The following is a 20,293-nucleotide window of genomic DNA, read 5'->3' on the forward strand; positions in this document are numbered from 1 at the left end:
GTGATCATCATGAAATCTGGTAATTTCTGTGAAAGGAAATGTCTCAGAGATTACTATCAGTGTTTAAAAAACAGTGCCTGTGAGATTTAGTAGCAATAGCAGTTAAATTCCTATCTCCTGTCTCCATAAAGACCAACGTTGTGAGGATTACTATCCTCACAAGCAAAAGGCTTTAAATGCCAAGTGATAGGAAGAGGGAGTGGGGAGGGAAGTATGCATCTGTTTATAATAGCTAGTGTTAAAAATGTGACTTGGGAGTTCTTCCAAAAAATCCAAAACCTTAAATGCAGTATGATTGGTCTTTTTATACCGTAATTTTTTTTGACCAGTAAAATCTACCACCCAAATCCTCCCCAGTTCCACTGAGGAAAATCCAGCCTTGACTGGAGTTGTTGCAAATCGGTATAATGGTGTAATAATTCCAGATTGTGGCATTGTTCTTTAAAAGAAACACTTGAAATAATCTAAAAATCCATTGTCTTTTTAGGTACAGGGAGAAAAGGACGTAAGTTCTCAGATGAAACCTTTTATAGCCCCTATTGGACTTGACCTTATCATCTCTCTTTTTTTTTCAGCCCATAGCTTCATATTTTTTATAACCATGGAATCAAGGTTATAGTTTCAAGCGAGAAGGATTTTGAGAGAGGGATTTTTAAGAAAACTATTATTGCAGAACCTGAGGGGAAAAAAACCAAAACGTAAGTCACCAAGTCATTGTATTCTTGCTATTGTTGTATGAACTTCATGTTCTGATAACTGATTCTACCATACTTGGGTTTGGGGATTTTTTTTGCACAAAATTACACAGATCAGGATTTTATTAAGGTAAATGCTTATAAAACATATTTCTTCAGTTATGTTGCTATATGTAATTTTCAAAATCACTAAGTGTGCCACGAAAGTTGTGCTTGGATCTTAAGGCTTTTCAATAAGCAGACACAGGAACCATTAGGCATGAAATGAGGTTTTACTTATGTCTAATCATAAGGAATGCTAGTTGTCTATGTACAAAATTCCAGAAAGCTGGAATTGTGTTAGAATACCCTATTTAGAGACCTCTCATAGGGACTATGGTAACAGATTCCTTAGATGTTGTGTGAATTCTTCTGTGGGTGATGAAACATGTGGCTTGTATTAGCACCCTAGAGAGGGTGCAAAATATTTTTTAAGGTATTTAACTGGTGAGGGAATTCAGAAAGCATTGCATCCTGTGTGCCTAAAAGAATTTATAGCTTGTATCTGTCTGGCTTTGTTAAGCTAGCTTCTGATTTGATTATGTTTGTGTAAAAGGGATTTGGGAAATAATCATGCTAGTTCCTTGTAATATTTTGTGAAGAGTTATTATGAGAAAAGAGTTATGGAAAACTCAAAACTTGCACTGGACAGGTGTACAAATGTTAATTTTAATTCCTAATATAATAAATAAGATTTGTGTGAAGAAAAATTTATGTTCTTACAAGTCAGCCGTAGTTGCTATGGTGGACACAAGAGTGGCTTCTGTAAGAAGTTTCTGCCCATGTTTATGTGAACTTTTTGTGTTGTTAGGCTTAATAAAGGATGATCAAATGATTTTCTGATGTTCTGACAGCCAGAAAAAGTTGCTGCATCCTTCCTCTAGGCTCATTTTTATGAACAAAACCTGCCATTTCCCACAAAAGCATGTTGCAAAGCCTTCAGAATTTCACTTTGAGTTACAAATGAATATTAAAATGCCTTTTGTGGCACTCACCCTTCTTCTTGGCATTGGCTGCAGTCACAATTTAGCGTGAACAAGCTGAGGAAAATGCACAGATAAAAGGACCTTAATTATATTTATCTAACTGTTGGAGGATGGGAGCGATTGAAGCGTCTTGGACTGCCATGTAACAGCTGCCAGGCAGTGACTGACTGAAGTGCTTGGGCCCACTGCAGTAATGGTATAACAAGGAGTTATCTGTCATTCTGCGAATGACAAACTTTGTGGCAGTTTAGGCTTTCATTTTGTAATTGAGGTTGACTAGTGCACCCATGGGTTGTTGCCACAGTAATTCAAATTTTGTGAGCTATCTGGAATATACGAATTCATTTCATTTGAATGTCTTGAGCTATAGAAACTTCTCCTTCTGTGGGTTTGGGAAAGGGAGATCCTTGCCACCTGTAGTGAACCAGCTCTTGGTGGTCCAGACGTAGCTGTGAGCTAACAACTCTGCGGTGGTGCTGTGACAGCTGTGACATGGGGGTTTGGGCAGCTGAATTGGCTGTGAAGGGACACTGGCTCGTGAGTTGTACTGGTTCACAACAAAGGCTCCATAGCACAGTAATTCTCTTGATACAGTGTTGGATCCCAAGGAAGAATAGAAGGTTAAGACAGACATGAAGTAAGACTTCCCAGCTGGTCAGATTGGACTGGGTGATTTCCTGAATGGAAGGCTGCACCTCCACTATAGCCTTTGGAAGTTTTGATCAAATAATTAAACTCTCTGTGTGTGTTTTTTAATCCCTTTTTTTTTTTAGTTTGTAACATTTCCCAGAGCTAGGAATTGTGCAAGTTAATTCTGTATCATGAGGAAATATCCTTTTATTGAAACCTGGGCTGCTGGAGAATTCTATTGTTTTTTGTTGTTTCTGCAACATAAGAACTGGAAAATCGTAATTTAATTTTCTAACATGTGTGATACTATAGTTTTTCTGTCTTTCCCCACTAGCAAATTGCTTTTCTGAGGTGAAGACTTTTGATGTATCTAATATGTCCTTGAACAGAAGGTGTTGATATAGTCCTTGCTATCCTTGTTACCTTCCTGTGCCTCTCAGGTCTTGGATTTGGGTGATCAAGGGACATGTTTTTCTGCTCTTTCAGCCCTTTTTGTACTCTTTTTAATATCTAATTTCATTTCAAAATTCAGCATATATTTGTAAGGATACCTTTTAAACTGAGATGTTTGTGTTTGAAAACCATTGAATTGTCTGATATGTATCTGCCTTAATGTAAATGATTCACTTGGAAATGATGTGCCTTGATTAGTTAAAATTCTTCACATGTGTGCAGATGAGCTGCAAAGCAAAATGACTTGAACATCTTTCCACAAGGCATGGCTAGTGTTTCTTTGCTAAACATTTACTTATTTTCAGTTATTGTAGATAATATAGTTCAATTAGCTTTGTATCACATAAAGTGTTTAAGAGACCTGCTTTACACTGGTGACTGACAGTCTGCAGGGTATTTTTAGGGTGAACCTACAAAACAAGAGGATTACTGCCTTATATATCTGCACTTAAACCTCTTAGCATATTCTATAGGACCATAGTCAGAGCTTGTAGTTGCTGTGGTGTCCGATGAATTGGTACATTTGCTTTAGAATAGTTATTGATGGAGATAATGAGTCTTGCTTGCTTTCATTTGCTGAACTTTAGTTTGTGAGAGGCAAATTATTTCTCTTACAACTGCTGGAATGAGCATTGCATATCTTTAGGAATAACTTCTGCCTTGCAATGATCAAACTTGTATTTTTGTGAGAGTTTAAGAGTCTGAGTGTTTGCTGTGGTGGTATTTCTGTTACATAACGTTGTGGAATACTGAGTACTGTATTTAATTGATGCAGTCTGGGGCTATTTATGTTTGAAAAGTCTAGCTTATTTTACAAAATCCTAGAGGATAGGGCCTCTAGTAGCTGAATGTTTTAGCCCCACAGTTGTTAACAGTGTATTGCAGTACAGCTCATTATTTCATTTCCTGGTATTTCATAAGCTGTCTGCAATTTTTGTTTAACTCTGGCTTTTGCCAGTAAGATGTTGCTGTCATAACACTGTTTTTTCCTCTCCTTCCACCCTCATCCATGGTACAAATAGACTTGTTAAAGTGCTCTGGAAACAGCTGTGGTGTGCTCTCATGATACCTTAGCTCAGGTATGAGACAGCAAGATATGTGATGGGTTTGAGAGGATGGTTAGTACCTCACAGCTTATGGTGACAATGCATCACGATTTCTAAAAATGCTGTCAGAGACATAATTGTCACAGCTCTGACCTCTTTGGTCTTATATAAATATTTTGAGGTTTCAATTTCTGTTGTGTTTTCAAAGTATGATCTAAATATTACTTTCACTGCTGGAAGGTGAGTTTTCTACATCTGGTATATTTGTTTCAGTAGTCTTTTAATTATGTATCCAATACTTTGTTTATCTCCAAAAGGAAAATCCCCTTCATTTGAATTCTAAATAATAACGATAACAACAACAAAATGTATTTATTCGCTCAACAAATGAAGAAATGCTTCACCTTTATGCATATTTTGATGTCTTAGAATGCTTACTTGTAGTGTTGTATTATTAGATCATAATTGGGTAATGAAAGGGTAAATGGGTTGGAAAGCCATGTGGTGAATAATGTGGTTAGTCATACTGGATTGTGAAAGCAGGACTGTTAACGTTTTAGTGAGCATGCTCCTATGGTTACATGCCTTCATTTGCTTCAGTGTGACAGTGCTGGATTTAATTAGATTTTATGGGATCTAAACTTACAAAAAGGCTCAAAGTTCTGCATTCAAAATCTGACACATGAGGTGACCTTTTCTTCCTTAGAAGATAAGGGTACTCTGTGTTCTTGTGCTGGTGAATAATTGCAGAGAAGCTGTTGCAGGGCAATTGCAGCAAGTTTTGGCTAACCTTTGCAGTAGGCTTGGAGAGATAGGACATTACATGTTTTTGTACTGTGTAAGTGGGAGAGGAGGGGAGGCCGTTTGTTTAGCAGCAATGCTTAAAAAGGATTTTTCAGAAAAGTAAAACTCCATTCTGGCAGCTTCATAATAGACAGGGGCAGACTATTTACCTTGGCAGCAATCGACTTGCTTTCCTAGCCTGCCTCTTTGTTGTAAATGAAATGTTCTTACGTTGTCGTCTTAAATTTAGGGATTCAAACTGTACATTAGAAAGCAAAATAGATCTAAGTGTTTTGAACTGCTTCTTTCTTATTTGTGCTTGTACTGCAGGTAGGCCTGCCAACCCCAAATATCATCCCAAGAAAATGACCTGAAACAAGCATATTTCCTTGCTGATGTCCTAGTGTCCTGGTTATAGCCAAGATCTACAATAACGCTGAAGTGTCAGCAGGGAACTGACTTTTATAGGAAAAAGAAATGTGGAATACTCCTCTGGAATACAGAAGTGTGGGCTGTGTGTATTTCCTGATGCAGACCCTTATGGATTTTGTAATAAGATTCAAATTTTGATAATGCTCAAAAGATAGCTGTTAACCATTAGCCTGTGAGCAGGTGTGACCAGGTTGTACTTGCACAACAACTCAGAGCCACTGAGTTTTCTAAGGATACAGGTCTTCGCAGCCATGCAGAGGAATGTTTTCTGAAGTGTTTTCCTGGTAAGGAGGTTAGGTAAACACGTTTTTTTCAATGAAATTAAGATAATTTGCATGTCTTCTTAGGTCTGAAGTATCAGGTAGCTTTGGCAGGAAAAATGCATCTTGATTCAGAAACCTTTGATGTCAAGAAATGCCTGCTATTTGTTATGCGAAATCCACATTAGAGATGGATGATCTTGCTCTAGGTTTCAGGCTCTTTTTGGCTTGTTCCTTCATCAGTGTTAGGTGCATTTCACTGGGGAAGAGCACATAGGAGCTGATAGTTGTGCATTTGCTTATACTTCACCTGTGTGTGTCCAGCAGGCAATAGAGGTGTGAATGAGGCTTCTTTGTTGTGGTTTTTTTTTTTTTTAATTACTTAATCTGATAGTAACATGTTAATTGAATTAGTTTTATGATGGAGGTTTGTAAATTTTAGAGTGGTCCCTATAACACATTGTTCTTAAAACTATATTTCCCTGCTGTTTGAAATGCATACTTCTAGGAATTTGATTCAAGTGTCTGCTACTGCTGGTGGTTCAGGCTTGCAAGAGGACTTTGTACTATAAATCAGGAGGATGGAACTCCGGGGGTGGGGAAAGTGGGGAGGCGGGTGTTCCCTCCTGCCCCCAGGTACTCTGTATTTGTTGCAAGCAGAGGGTACTTTGCCCTTATTTGACCTATGACTTTCTTTTTTCTAAATTAGTAAAGTAAATAGGAAGCAGTATTAAATTCTGAAAGAAAACAAAAGTAATCCCAAACCCTTTGAATGTTTTTTTAAAAAACTGGCTGAAGACTAAATACTAGTTTTTGTCCTTTTCCATTGCAAACAGAAAAGATAACAGATAACTGAATGCAGATTAAATAACCTTTGTGAAGGCTAGAGTTCAGAAGAAAGATTAAAAAATGGGTTTGTGCTTTTTCTTTGTCCTCGGTGTTGAAACTGTAAGTGGTTGCTTAGGGTGAAATATGTAGTATGCCCTGGCTTAAAATCTAAGCACTTAAATTTATGGACACAATTCAGGTACTCATATTGTCCTTCTGCCCTGCAGATTCTATAGCTTGGATCCCCTTGTAGCTGCAACTGCTATACAAAAAACATTCATGCATAATCTAAATGAACAGCTTACCTAAAGGTAAGGGGAAACATGGGTAAACTGTTGCAAGGTAAGCTGAGCTCCACATTTGCATCATCAGCAGCTTTCACCTGATCTAACTTCAGTTAATATGAAAGTACCCATCTCTCACTGAAGGGTAAATTGCTGGCTTGTGCTTACTGAAGGGTAAAAGTGAACACACTTGTACAGCAGAGCAGCTAGCAAGACATGAATTAACATGCTGGTTTATCTTGCAGTAATTTGTTCTGCAGCCATAACCTGACGATGCATAAGCCAGTGAAACCAAGGGTGCTTCAACACGCATTTTTATCGGTGACAATGTTGTTTCTGTCTCTGTTTCTGACAACTCTGCCTCTGAGCTGTCAGTGGACTGATACAGGCGTAAATGGTAGCTTTTCTGCTGGTCAAAAGAATAATAGTGCTAAAGCTCTCCTTAAATTGGCTTAGGAGTTCTGTTTCCAAAATATAACAATTTGCATAAAAATAAATGGCAACAGAAATTTTAAAACTCACTTGTCTTTTTGATGCCTTTTGTAGGTGCTTGTATGGTGCTTTGGGAACTGGTCTAATGTTCAGTCTCATATTGTAATCTCTTGGATTGCAAAAGTGATGAAGGTCTTCATGTTGTGTAGGTGGTTTTGTTTTGGTTTTTTTCTCCAGTGGACATGACCATTCAAATATTGAGCCGTTCTGCAGTAAGCTGCCTGTTAGAGATAACCTTGAAATGTACCAGGACCCAAAGTGGCTCTGTTTCCTCTTTTCTCCAGAAGATCTCAGTGCTTTCAGTCTTTGTTAGCAGTTTGTCTCTGATGTAATGTTATGTTTTGTGATTTAATTAGATTTTGAGTTCCCTGTCTTGGCTTCTCACCAGGTTTATCTTCAAATACTGTTTTTCCATTGTCGTCTCACTCTCTGGGTCCAAGCTGGATTTGTAAAAGTGAAAAAGAAATAGTAGTTTTGGTGGTTTGATTTATTTCTTCTTGAGTGATTTTAAAATACTTTTAATCAGAGGACAAAACCAAGTTGCTAAATATAAAAATGTCAGAGACAGATAACTTTCATCTTACATAATCCCAAAACAGTATAGAACTTTGTACAATATCAGTGATGCTGTCTGTTTAGTAGAAAATATCCTGATAGCTTGTTGCAGTCTAGGCTGGTGTCTGTTGTGTTAGCAAGCATGCTATGCTTGTATGGAAATGCAAAGAATTCAAGTAAAAAACTCTCACTCATCTTTCTTTAGAGCGCAGGGGTTTTGAGCTCCAGACAAAATTAGTAAAAATTTCAGCTCTTAAATTGTAGCAAGTCATGTGCTTCTCTCCTAAATCCTCAAATACTCAGCCTGTGTGAATTGTTCTACTTAACACTTTCCCATCAGATGACAGTTCTAGTTATATGGGGCAGACACGCATGTTATCAGCAAATTAGGTGCTTGTAGGACAGACTGCTTTGCAGCCTGCTCATAAGTCTTTGCATTTCAGAAAACTCAGGTGTGGGCATTGGAGAGAGCTCGCTGGTTGCCTGACCAGAAATTAATTTTGCTATTTGCCAGCGTTTCTATCAAATAGAATAAGCTATTTTTCAATTGCTTGTTGCCAGTGTGACCTCAAAATTGGAACATGTAGGAAAATGGGTTTGTTTTTCATTGAAAGGGAAATACTTTGGGCAAAATGCAACTTCAGCTTCTCATAGAAAGTGTAGTTGAGGAACTCCTATTCTCATCCTCCCCCGTGGATTGAGATTCCTGGTCAGAATAAATGACTGATAAGGCACCAGTCTCATGGACAAAAGCAATGCCCAGGAGGGAGAAGTCCTACAGAATGCTCACATAAGCAAATGTTATGATAAGACAATTAGACTGCGGTTTTTCACAGGTGATGCAGTGGCTGTGTGCTGTTCTCAGGTCTTGTTTCATTGTTCACTGAAGTTTTCTAGACTCAGAGTTACCTTGAAATTTGAAACTGGCACATTAGTCTTACTGCATCTGACTGTATTGGTTTAAGGGTCTGTTACCCCTTTTGGCAGAATGGAGTATCCGTGCCCGTTTCTCACTCTTCGAGTGCAGGGTCAGGCAGCTGGGCTGTGGGCCATGCACTGGCCACACTCCTATGCTCTTCACTGAAGCAGCTGGAGCAGCAGTTTTGCTCATCATGCTGTGGCACTGCCAGTCTGCAGCAGGGGCAAGAGTGTGTGTCTGTCCTTGTGAGCTGCAGGACGTGTATAATGTGTTCTGTTTCCTTTAGACTGAGTGGTGCCTAGACTCCTCCATCTGCAGTTTGTAGAGCAAAATACATAACTATATTGCTATAATGCCTCTCTAAGCCTTAATGGAGAATAAATCCTTGCAACTCCTCTTAAAACTCAGAGGATTGGCTTTGCACGTTCAAAGATTTTAAAATGGCTCTTGGCTTGTAAAATAAAGAAACCCTGTTTATAGAGAAGTGTTGTGGTTTAGCCCCAGATGGCGACTAAGCCTCACACAACTGCTTGCTCATTTGCCATGATGGGATGGGGGAGAGAATCAGAAGAGCAAAAGTGAGAAAAAGTTGAGATAAAGACAGTTTAATAGGTAAAACAAAAGCTAAAAAAAAAGGCAAGCAAAGAGAAAAAAGAATTCATTCAACTGCTTCCCGTGGGCAGGCCAGGTGTTCAGCGATCCCCAGGAAGGCAGGGCTCCGTCACATGTAGTGGTTACTTGGGAAGACAAACACCATTGCTCCAAATGTCCCCGCTTCCTTCTTTCTTCCCCCAACTTTTACATGTCGAGCATGATGCCATATGGTATGGAATATCCCTGTGGTCAGCTGGAGTCAGCTGTCCCAGCTGTGTCCCCTCACAACTTTTTGTACCCTGCAGCCCATTCAATGGTAGGGTGGGGTGAGAAGCAGAGAAGACCTTGATTCAGTATAAACACTCTTTAGCAACAACTAAAACATCAGTGTGTTATCAACATTATTCTCAGCCTAAATCCAAAACACAGCACTGTACCAGCTACTAGGAAGAAAATTAACTCTGTCCCAGCTGAAAGCAGGAGAGAGTTGCTGCTTCAGCTTGTTCAGTGGTAAGAAATGTGCATGGTTTTTATTTTGCACATATGTTCTAACCTCTGAATCTGCCTAAGTAAATTTAGGAAAATATTTTAGGTTACTAGTAATGTCAGGCATTTTGCAGCTATGAGGGAATGAAGTTAACACTTCTTTATAACTAGATAATTTTGACTGAGAATCCTTGAGCAACTTCCTATCCCCGCCCTTACACTGAATATTGAGTCTTTTTATTAGTAATAATTTCTCCAATAGTGTCTTGGCTAATTGTAGTTTGAATCCAATAAGGATGAGCATGTCTGAACTGGCTTGTTATATAGAAATTGATACATAAGAGAATAGTGTATAAAAAGCTTCAAATTCTAAGCTTTGGAAGTGTGATTACAGAACTATTTTCCCCTTTTAAAGAAGTTCATTTCTCATTTAAATGTAAGAACTTCTACCAGTAGACTAAGCAAGGGCTGGACTGTTCCACTTAGTAAAAGCATGAAACTCTCTCTCATACTTAAAGAACAGCAGAAGCACCTAATTTAGGAGCAGTTTTAGAGCTATGAATCCTTGCCTTGCATGAGTGCCTTGTAAGCTTGTGCTACTGTTGTCCTGCTTGGTTGCTTTAGGTAGGTGTTCAAATTTGGGGAGACAGGTTTTCATGCTCATCACTCTTTAGAGCCTCTCCTTCGTCTATTTTAGGTAATCTTATGCTCCTAGTAATAGTTATTTCTGGGTCTAATGTTTCAGTTGCTGTGGAAAGTTACTTAACAAATAATGTGGATTTGTGTTTTCTGCTTTGAATTGAATATCTGACTTTTCTCTGAATCATTGTTCAAAATATTCTCCTTTCACAGGTACTTCTGTTCATCTTTGCAAAAGCTCAGATTTTTCACAGGGACATTTGTCATGATAGTGGTTGACCCAAAGTGGCTAAATGTGTGTTTGGTACCTATTGGCAGTATTCTTTTTTTTCTTCTTCTAGGACGTGAAAATCTGAGAAATGAACAAATTACGGCAAAGCTTTAGGAGAAAGAAAGATGTCTATGTCCCAGAGGCCAGCAGGCCCCATCAGTGGCAGACTGATGAAGAAGGCGTTCGTACTGGCAAGTGTAGTTTTCCTGTTAAGGTAAGAGTTTCTGCCTTTCTTTTGGGTATCCATGAGGTACTCTTGCTGTGAATTATAATTTGGGGGTTTTTCGGCAAGCATAACCAGCAGCATGCTTCGTTACACACTTGTTTTACAGTCAGCTCTCGTTGCAAAGGATATGGCTTTTTTATTAAAACCAGGTGACTCGTGTAACAAGTGCCTCGGAAAATCAGTGTGAGATATCCTACATTGTTATCTACTTGAAATAAATCAGGTAGCTAGGCAGAGGAATAATACAATATTTGTCTTCCTTTTTCTGGAAGAGCAGAAATGATAGACCTCTTGAACTGCATGGAAAGGTACTCACTCTATGTTGATAGTGTAGTTGCAGTTATGATTTGACTTGTAGGGTAAGTGGTGGGTTGTGATTGGAAAGCAGTCCTTCCTCTTGATAATTGAAAACATTGTCAAGTAACACCTGGAGTTTTGACCAGTGCATGAGGTTAGAAGCACTTGCTAACTTCTGAGAATGCCTTCTGTGCTACAATTTAGTGTGTGTTTATTTTACAGACTATTAATACACATGAAACTGAAATTACCTTTTTGAATTCTGATAACTTCTTCCAGATTATGAGAGTATTACAAATAGGTATTTTCTTTTCTTTGTCCAATTCTGCTTCCCCCCCCTTTTTAAGAAACTGTATTTTAATATTTTAGAATAATATTTAATATTAATACTTAAGAAATACTGTAATAGAAATGAGTATAAAATTTAAGGTGTCTTGTTCCATATACTCCCCTTGTAATCAAAAGTTTTCTCCTAAAGGTACACTAATACTAGATCTACAATAAATTGGAAGCAGATGACACTTGGGGAAAGCTAATGGATTAAATATGTATGTACAAGGAACACGGTCTATGGTTCTGATACCTAAGGACCTTTTATTAATTTTTATCTTTATTATGCTTAAAGTAATTCTGTCTGGTAGTTAAACATGTGATGTTGCTAGGTGGAACTCTTGAAACTGACTGTTTCATATTTTTGTGAAGCTGTGGGTTTGTGCACATATATAGTAAGTTTGAAGTAACTTTCACACTAGGTTATGCTCTATTGTAGTTGCTTTTACATATACTCAAGTGTGTACAACATTTCTCCTATGTTGTGATTGCTTGCTTATTTGTCTTTGTCTTGTGTTATTTTTCTGCTAAAAGGAAGGAACTGTAATTTAGTACTAAACAGAGATGGTGTTTTGCCAAAGCTTTGAAAGTAACTGCTCTGTGATTAAGGTTTAACACAGTCTAGGAGAGAAAAGAGTTGTAAGTTTGAGGATGGTTATTTTTTCATAATTTAGGTATTATACAGGGTGAAAAGCAACGTACTCAATTTCTAGGCATTAAGTTTTATTCAAACTTTTTCAATCCTTTACTGAACACAAAGGGTGTGAACCGCTGCTCGCTGTTTAAAGACTGACTTTTTTTTAAAACTCTCAGTCAGGACTTGCACTTCTAATGACAAATGCTTCCTGTATTAAATAAAGCATTCATCTATTCTGGGCACATGTACCCAAAGTCAAAAAAAGGTTTTGAGCTATTCTGTGCTGAAAAGGCATAGAAATGGATGAATCTTTGCATCCTGTCATCATAGTGGGACTTATTTACACTTATTAGTCCACTTTTAGTTGGAATTCACTGAATTAATTTAATTTGTTCTTTGGAAAAAATACTCTAAGCTGAACACATCTCTACATATGTTTCTTGGTTTGGTCAGAATGGTAAACTATTAATATTTAAAGAATTTGCAATTAGATGAAAACTTAAATTCAGAACAATTTGATATTAAGAGGCGTTATACCTTATTTGATTAGAATTTATCATCCAAAATACTGTGCCTTGCTATGGACAAAGTGGAAATTTTTATTAGGCTTGAGAGGCAAAGTGTGTGTTAACTGGTGTTTAATAGATACAGACAGGAAGTTTGCCATTGTGAGTGAACAAGATAAACCAGATGTAGAGTCATCGGTTTAGTGGGTGGCACTATATTTTGCTCACAGAAAGAATAGAACTTTGTCCTATTGAAGAAGAGTATCCTGTTACGCTGTTCTTGGGTATTCTTTTGAAATTCATACATTCCAGGAAAAGTATGCCGTCTCCTATGTCCTTAAATGTCTGATGGGGTGACTTTTCTTCCTGATGCTTCTCAATGAAGCAGGATAAATTGAGATATTTTGGGGAAAATGGTTAATGAATAAGAGTGCATTCAAATCTGAAAGATGGTAAAAATGCCTTAATTTTCTTCATGTTCCTCAGTGGGAATTCCAGAGTGGTCTGTTGCCTGTAATGTAGCTGCTCAACCACAGTTTAATAGTTGCTGGGTGGTGTCTGTTCTTATTCATTATGAACTGCCTTGCCCACTCCCTAAAAATCATCATCTATAAGTCTTTGGAGCTCAAAGTGTAACTGAGTGGCAAGACCAGAGTCTGGCTTTTGCAGGGATTATGAAAATTTTACCTGTGCTCAGTGAAGACCTGAGAATTGTTAATAAATATTCTGCAGCTGTCTGTAAGGTTTTCTGTTTGAAAGTAAAGTACACGAAACTAATGTAGTAGTGGCTGTGCTTGTTTCTCCTAATGCTGCTATTTTATTTAGGTAAGACTAATATTCTCTTCTTTTTTTTTTATTTTTTTCCTCGAGAGAGAGGAGACTTGTGCAAGTGTTAGGGAACATTTGCTCTCAGTTTCTCTTGTAAAAGAAAAAGACCAAGATATATGTCACTCTCTTAAGTTGGTTTGTGTTTTAACTTCTTGCCTTTGGGCATTTATATTTTGCCGAGAGCTGGGATGTTTGTAGAGTGCTAGCGCAGATTTATCCTTTTCTAGACATTACAGAACACGTGGAAGCACTTTGCAAGTCATGTTGCAAATAGGATTTCATCCTGCCTCCAGGCTTCACTCCATTAGTGTTGGACAGGGTCTCCAGTAGCTTTGAGGATGCTGTACTGCAAGCACATTTAATGTTATTGAAAGGTTTTCTATGTTGGCATGGTTCTTGAAGCTCTTCCTGTGCTATGTCCACACTGATCCTTATTGTTAAAGTCCTTAAGTGTGCTGTTGAATTTTGAACAAATCTGATAAACCTATGGATTGCCTTTGTTTTGGTAGAGAAGATGCTCTGTGGAAAGTGTTGGTAAAGCCTATCATGTTGTTGCTTTAAAATTCGGGGCAGTGGATTTGACGCATGGTTGGTTCTTTCCAGTGCTGTGCTCATAAATTTGGAGATGGTGATAATCATGGGTGTGTACTGTTACTTTAAGACAATGACACTCTTTTTTAACTCTGTTTAACAGTCTGTTTTTCCACTAGTTGGTGAGGCTGTGTTATGTGTAACCAGCTACTGATCATATTTTCTCAGTGATCTTCATGTGTGTTGAGGTATTTACAGATAGTTGTTCTCTGTGTTGGAATTCTGACCATACTTGTGGTGGTAATCTGACACATTCAAAGTAGGACTGTGCAACGACTACTGACTTTCCTGTAATGTTCTTCTGTGTAAACTGCTTCGAATGCACGTTGAAAGATGCTGGAGTGATGACTGAATGGGTTTTTTGCACTCCACTGCATCAGCAGAGACAGGTACCTGTCTGTCAGCAAAGGTATGAAAAAGATGTGTTTAGAAAAGTGTGACTTGCAGACTTTTGCTATTCCATTAGGAACCTAAATAGTGTTGCTCTCCTAACTTCGGTGGTGTTGGAAACATGATACATTGCAGCTTTTATAGATGTACAAGAGTTACCCTGTTATTAAATGGTGCACTGGTACATCTGCTGGAAAATCTGTGCAGAAGAGTATTTTCAGGGGGAAATTCTTTTTTCCACTGTCCTAACAAACTGAAAAGTAAATACTGTGTTTCAGTAGCGAATCCTTCCTCTGAGAGGAAAACTGTGCCAGATACATGCAAGACATAGGGGCCTTAGATGAAGACATTGTATTTTAAACTATTCAGAAGTGTATTATACTAACAGACATTGCAGCTGTGCTTATCAGTGCTATAATTTATTTCTACACAATTGTATACATCACAATTGCAAAAAAATTGAAGTTCATTGACATATACATTTTCAAACTTGCTTTCTTGCTCCAGACACTACCTCACTGAGAACATGCAGCTGTTCTATGTTATAATGACTAAAATATTTGACACTAGGGCTTCTTTTGTCTGAAATGCCTTTTCGAGTGTCCCTCTGGGTAAGTGGTTTTCATTCATACAAATGTACTTTAGAGTAACTGGCCTGTGAAATTTATATCAGAAAAATTAGGTCATTTCCTTCTACCTAACAGAACTAAACAAACCAAATATTTGCAAATTCTTAGTGGTTCTAACCAACTGGACATGTTAAACAGAATATTAACAGCTGATTGTTGTGGTTGTAGAAGACACAACAGTTGTGTGCATTTTGGATAACTTACTGTCACTGTCATGTTTTTGGTGGTCGGTCTCCTTTGACTTTAAGGTATCTAAAGCTACTGTTGCCTATAGGCTGCAAGTTTACTTGTATTTTTTTATTCTGTTTATTCCAGCTGAAAGACTAGGTATATCAGTGAAAAAAGCCCATGTGGGAGAGTTACAAACCACCTTTCTATCTCTGAAGTCCAGGGTTTTCTTCTGAGTGCCTGCTATCACTCAAGTTAGCCTTTCCACTGGATCTTGATTTCTGTGTTAGTGTTGATAAATAAAAATTGTATGGATAGAGTTGTACTTCCACATAAAAAAGAATTGGCTTTTCAGAGCAAATACTCCTCCACTGTTTCCTATGTAAGCCTTGCTTTGGTGGGAGATGTCTGTAAGGCAGTGTGTTACCCTGTTTTCAAGCAGAGACAGAAGAAAAGGGACCAACTGGCACTGAACCCTGGGAGTATGTCACTGGGACCTGTGAGTGTCAGTTCTCATCCCTGGGGTCCCTGGGATGACCCAGCAGTGTGTTATGTCATTAAGCCATATGTGGCCCTGCTGAAACCACTATCCGTAGGAGATAGGCCATTTCTCTCACTTTGCTTTGTGCTCTCACACCATTCATAGCTTCCCAATTGTCTTCTTTAGTTTTGGAATTTGCATATTGGACTTCATTGCTTAACGTCAAATTTATAAATCCCACATTTAAAATTACCTCTTACTTTTAATAAGTTTACAAATACAGTTTGCATGCCGTTCTGTTCCACCAGGTCAGAAAGACTGGTACCAGCACAGGTAGCTGTGGCTTTTGTTCTCTGCCTTAAGTACACTTCTACTTTGAAATAATAGTAACTGTGGAAGGATTTACCAGCATTTTGATACTGAAGTGCCTTTAAGTTAGGCATGTGATATTTTTGACTGTAAAAGCTTGAGATACTTGAATAGTCTTTGGAAACTGTGTTAAGTATTTTTAAGAAGTTAATATGACGAATCTGCTGATTTCTGAAATGTTGCACAGCCTTACACATTAAACACTAGAAATCCCTACCTCTGAAGGCACGAACTGATGTTAGCAATGAACAATGACCGTTCTGTTGAATGCTAACCCTCAGCAAGCAATGGTGCATTTTAAAATCCTGCAGCATATAACATCACAGGAAAAAGGCTTGAAGACAGGTAATTATAAAAGAATGGTGACTGTAATGGAAGGTGTGATGCTTGCCTACAATATATTCCTATGCATTTTTGTCACAATTAAAAGGAATGTAACGCAGTCCCTAATGTTTAAATGTTTCACTCTTGTGTCCAATCCTTAGTTTTGTTTGAAGAGCCTTGCAAACAAGGAGTTTTAAATGAAGCTTCTAGCTCGGTTTTAAAAACCTCCTGTCTTTGACTGAGGTCAAATTCTGAAATAGTTTCATAAACTTCAAGTTGTTTTAAAGATGACAGTTAACATTTAGAGCCATAAAAATGGTTTGAATGTCCTTGCAGAAATATTCATTTTAAATGTAATTTAGGTGTTGGAATCAAAGTTCTCATTGGGTTACACCTTTTAATTCTGTTTTTTTAAAATCAGGGGATCTCCAGTATCATACATGGAAACTGAATTTTTTGCAGGACTTGAAGAAAAGGTACAGACTACACCTGTGCAGTGTGTGTATGAAACTTGGTGCTATCAACACTTGATTTTCTTCTATTTTTTCTTTTATTTTTTTAAGAGAAAGTTTTAAATTTATTTAAAAATGTTGAATTCCTGGAAAAGTAGGAATTGCACATCAGAGCAAGCAATGAAAAACCGAAGTCTGACAGTACATGCGTGAAGCTGGGAAGGGGCTAGGAGAAAACCTCATCAAGGGAAATTTAGGATAGGCATTAGCAGTAACAGCTTGGCAAAATAATGTTCCATTCTAACAGTGAGGCATATAAACTACAGAGTAGAAGGTGCAGCCTATTGATCTCCAGTTACAGAAATGTCATAATACTTCAAGACTGAATTCTCTGATGTAGATGTGGAAGAAGATCCTGCCCTGAGGCAAATGCTGTCCTACATAACCTCCTGAGTTCCTTCTCTGCCTCATTTTAGGGATTGGTAAGAATATGAAGAATATAGCATTTGTGTATCCTGTATTGAACTTTGGTACCTCATCTTCAATATTCCTAACTGGAAATGTTTGTTATTCCCTCACAGTGTTGTTTCTGTTCACAATGATAAATGTCATGTGAGAATCAGTAAGTGAAATGCACAGTGTGGCTCTTAGGTGGATGTGAAGTGAAAGACACAAAGAACTGCTGGTATGGATACTGCTTTAGATTCTTTTGATCCACACTATTCATAGACATTTAGCAGGCTTAGGCTGCTACAGCTCCTTTTTTGGGGTGTTTAACAGGTTAATGAGACATTTTGATTTCTAGTGATGTGCATAGCATCCTAACTAACCTATAGCTTTGAGTAGTCAAAATTAAACCTTGTTGAGGCTTAATCATAGAATTTCTGTTGTCTGTACTTCTACAGCTTTGTCTAAGCAAACATCTGTTTCAAACTGATAAATTAAAAAAGGCAGGAGCATGGGTGTGAGAGGAGGGAAATAAAGTGTTCTGCATTGGAATGTAAATCTTACAGAAGTGAGCAGAAAAGTAGCTCAGCTTTAAGACATATCCAGAGTTTCTGGATTTAAGCTTATGTCTAGTTGCAAGACAGCATTTCACTGTGAAACTTTGGAACTCAGGCTTTAAATCTTGAACAATGCCAATCCCAGAAGCATATCTACACAGATGTCAAGTAGTCAGTCTTACTGTTGCAACTAATACCCCAGAATTTACAGAGAGGAAGAAAGAGGAATGTTGCTGCCTCTAGGAAAAGTACCAAGGAATGCTGGTGTGCTCTTCTCTGTGGCAACTAGTTTCCTAGCACAGGACACCTTGGACAAGACTTCAAGTAAGCTCATTTTCTGTGTCCGTCTAGTTTCAAGTGTAATCCGAAGAACCCAATCTGTTATTGCAAAGTAAACAGCGCATGTGAACATCTGCTGATACAGAGGGAACACCCAATTATTTGTGTAGCTGAGTCTGTTTCAAAGAAAGATTGTAACAGCATATTACCAGACTTGAAACAAAAGTGGCATGAGTGAGTTGTCTAGGTAAAAGGAGCTCTGGTGAAGGATCTTTTTGCCAGCTATTATTGTTGAACTTTGAAATTTTGAAAACTGAGTCAATCAGTATTTGTGAAAGAAATGAAAATAAACAAAGAAAATGAGGGCATTATTTCTTGTACTAGGACACAGATGGTAGATCTGTTTTGTTTCTCATCAACAATGTTTTTTACCTGATATATCACCCCTTGATAGGAGCTATTTCAGTAGCATATATTTGGGGGAAGACAGTAGGACTGACAGCTTCACCACACTTAATATGGTAATTTGAGTTGTTCATTTTTGGATGAAGTTGGAAAAAGTTTAAAATGTTGAAAAAGAATAAAGTTTCTCAAGCACTTTTCAAGTTGTAAGGATGTTTTGCTATGTGACTTGTTCTTCTGTCAATTGCTTTCTGTTTAACCTGAGATACCAGAAACCACCATCAGTGAAAGAGAACATAAAAATCAGAGGTGAAGAGGGGAAGTTTTTTTTATTTTTTGTTTAATTTGCTGTACCGTCATCCTTTTTGTTTTCTGAAAATGTTAATATAAGTAGTACTTCTATTTAGTAATGTTTGCATTAAGAGCTTCTCCAACAGCTCCTGAAAGTATTTTATTTGGATTAGAGCTTTTATGTTATGTTACTTTGTATGTGGATTCTGTCCACAAGGATTTTAGCTTTCTGTAAAAGCATTGGTGGTTAATTTCTGGTATAACGATTAAATCTCTTACAGAACATCTTATGTCCGAGAATTGCTGATGTCATGACTATCATTCATTGGTTGCTATGGAAATTAAGTGTGAGTGCATTCAATATTAATACTGCATCCCTGCTATGTGCACTTTCCTGATGGAAAAGTACTCGCTTTCTCCAGGAACACTAGCTGCAGCAATCCCTGTGACAAGAAATGCTCTTTGCAGACATATCCGGGGTACCCTCTTCCTTACTGTTCTCAAAGTCATCATCCACCACAGTATGGCTTAGGCAGTTCACATTGATTTTTGTGTACGAAGTTGTTGTGTGTCCCAGCCCTTGAGTGTGTTTGTGGTAATGTGCTGTCGTAGATTTGCAGATTCACTTATATAGGGCGAGCCCAGGCACTTCAGCAGTATGTTTCCTCTCCTTTAGTTTGAAAGGGAAGTTCCTTTAAGAGATCCTGAAAGGTTGTTTATACCAGTGTGGGATTTGTGTATCTGTTTTTTAAAGTGGTTTCCAGGTAATCTCTTAACTGTAGTGGAACAACAGAAGAATTTAACAATGGTTTATTTTTCCTAAGTCCTGAATTCTGGTGTTTAAGTTTAATTTCAGACTCTTAACTAGTAGCTGTATTTCCTTTATTAAATTTTGAAATGTCACTTTTAAAATGCTGTTGCACTAATAAGTTGAGCCAATATTTCAAATTTAAGGCTGGGTTGTGGCATAATTACAATTCGATACTTCTGTGTATATGTAAGCATACCAGAAAAGGTCTCAGTCTTTGAAGCAGTTTTTTGCCAATTTTCTTAAGGAAATATTTAGTTTTTTGATTATGTCCCATTAAAAGTCAGATAAATATTGTAGCATTGGTTAAATACAGTAGCCACGTGTATCTGCTCTCAGCCTGGCAGGGGAAAAAGTTTTTTAGAAATAAGCTTGAAGATTTTGAAGGAGGCCTGCTGCTTAAGGGACACTTGGCTAAAAGAAGAAGAGGCCCACAGCGTTCTGATTATACAGCTGAAATTTATTTTTACAAGAAAGAAACTTAAAAGTAAATTGGCATGTATAAGGACTTAATGTACCACCACCCCATCCTAGAAAAAGAAAAAAAACAAAGCAGGAAAAAATTCAAAATTACCTGAAGGCCACTGATAACGATGAACGTCTGGTTTCTGCAAAAATGGTGCAATGGCAAAAAGAAGTTTTTTTTGATGAAGGACTGAAAGTGTAATGTGTAAATGCAAACAAAGCAGCTTTTGTCCTCCATATAATAAAGGAGTATTGTGTGACAGTGTAATTTCTTTTATAATTCAGAATTGATTGATGCTCAATGAGGTCTGTGGATTGTAGCCTTTTGGTGTGGGTAGATGCACTTGATATGTGTAATAATGTCCGCATTCACTGGGGTGGAAGCAGTGTTTGAAAACTGCAGCTAAACTTACTGTCTCCAGCA

The 20,293-nt window shown here is 37.8% G+C and overlaps 1 protein-coding gene across 20 annotated transcripts in view; it reads left to right on the forward strand.

Annotated features, from left to right (window-relative positions):
• NUMB (NUMB endocytic adaptor protein) overlaps positions 1–20,293 on the forward strand; it is a 90,705-nt gene that overhangs the window by 45,498 nt on the left and 24,914 nt on the right. For 11 of the 20 annotated variants that reach the window (XM_032691897.1, XM_032691911.1, XM_032691918.1 and 8 more), the window contains exons 1-2: positions 5,228–5,348; positions 10,463–10,606. In XM_032691897.1, the coding sequence (XP_032547788.1) occupies positions 10,481–10,606 (126 nt within the window). In that variant the 5' untranslated portion in view covers positions 5,228–5,348; positions 10,463–10,480. Of the gene's footprint in view, positions 1–575; positions 699–5,227; positions 5,357–6,405; positions 6,464–10,462; positions 10,607–20,293 lie in introns of those variants that run through there. The other 9 variants (XM_032691900.1, XM_032691917.1, XM_032691901.1 and 6 more) reach the window with 4 other exon arrangements.

Source organism: Chiroxiphia lanceolata, chromosome 6, assembly GCF_009829145.1.
Source record: "Chiroxiphia lanceolata isolate bChiLan1 chromosome 6, bChiLan1.pri, whole genome shotgun sequence".
NCBI lineage: Eukaryota > Metazoa > Chordata > Aves > Passeriformes > Pipridae > Chiroxiphia > Chiroxiphia lanceolata.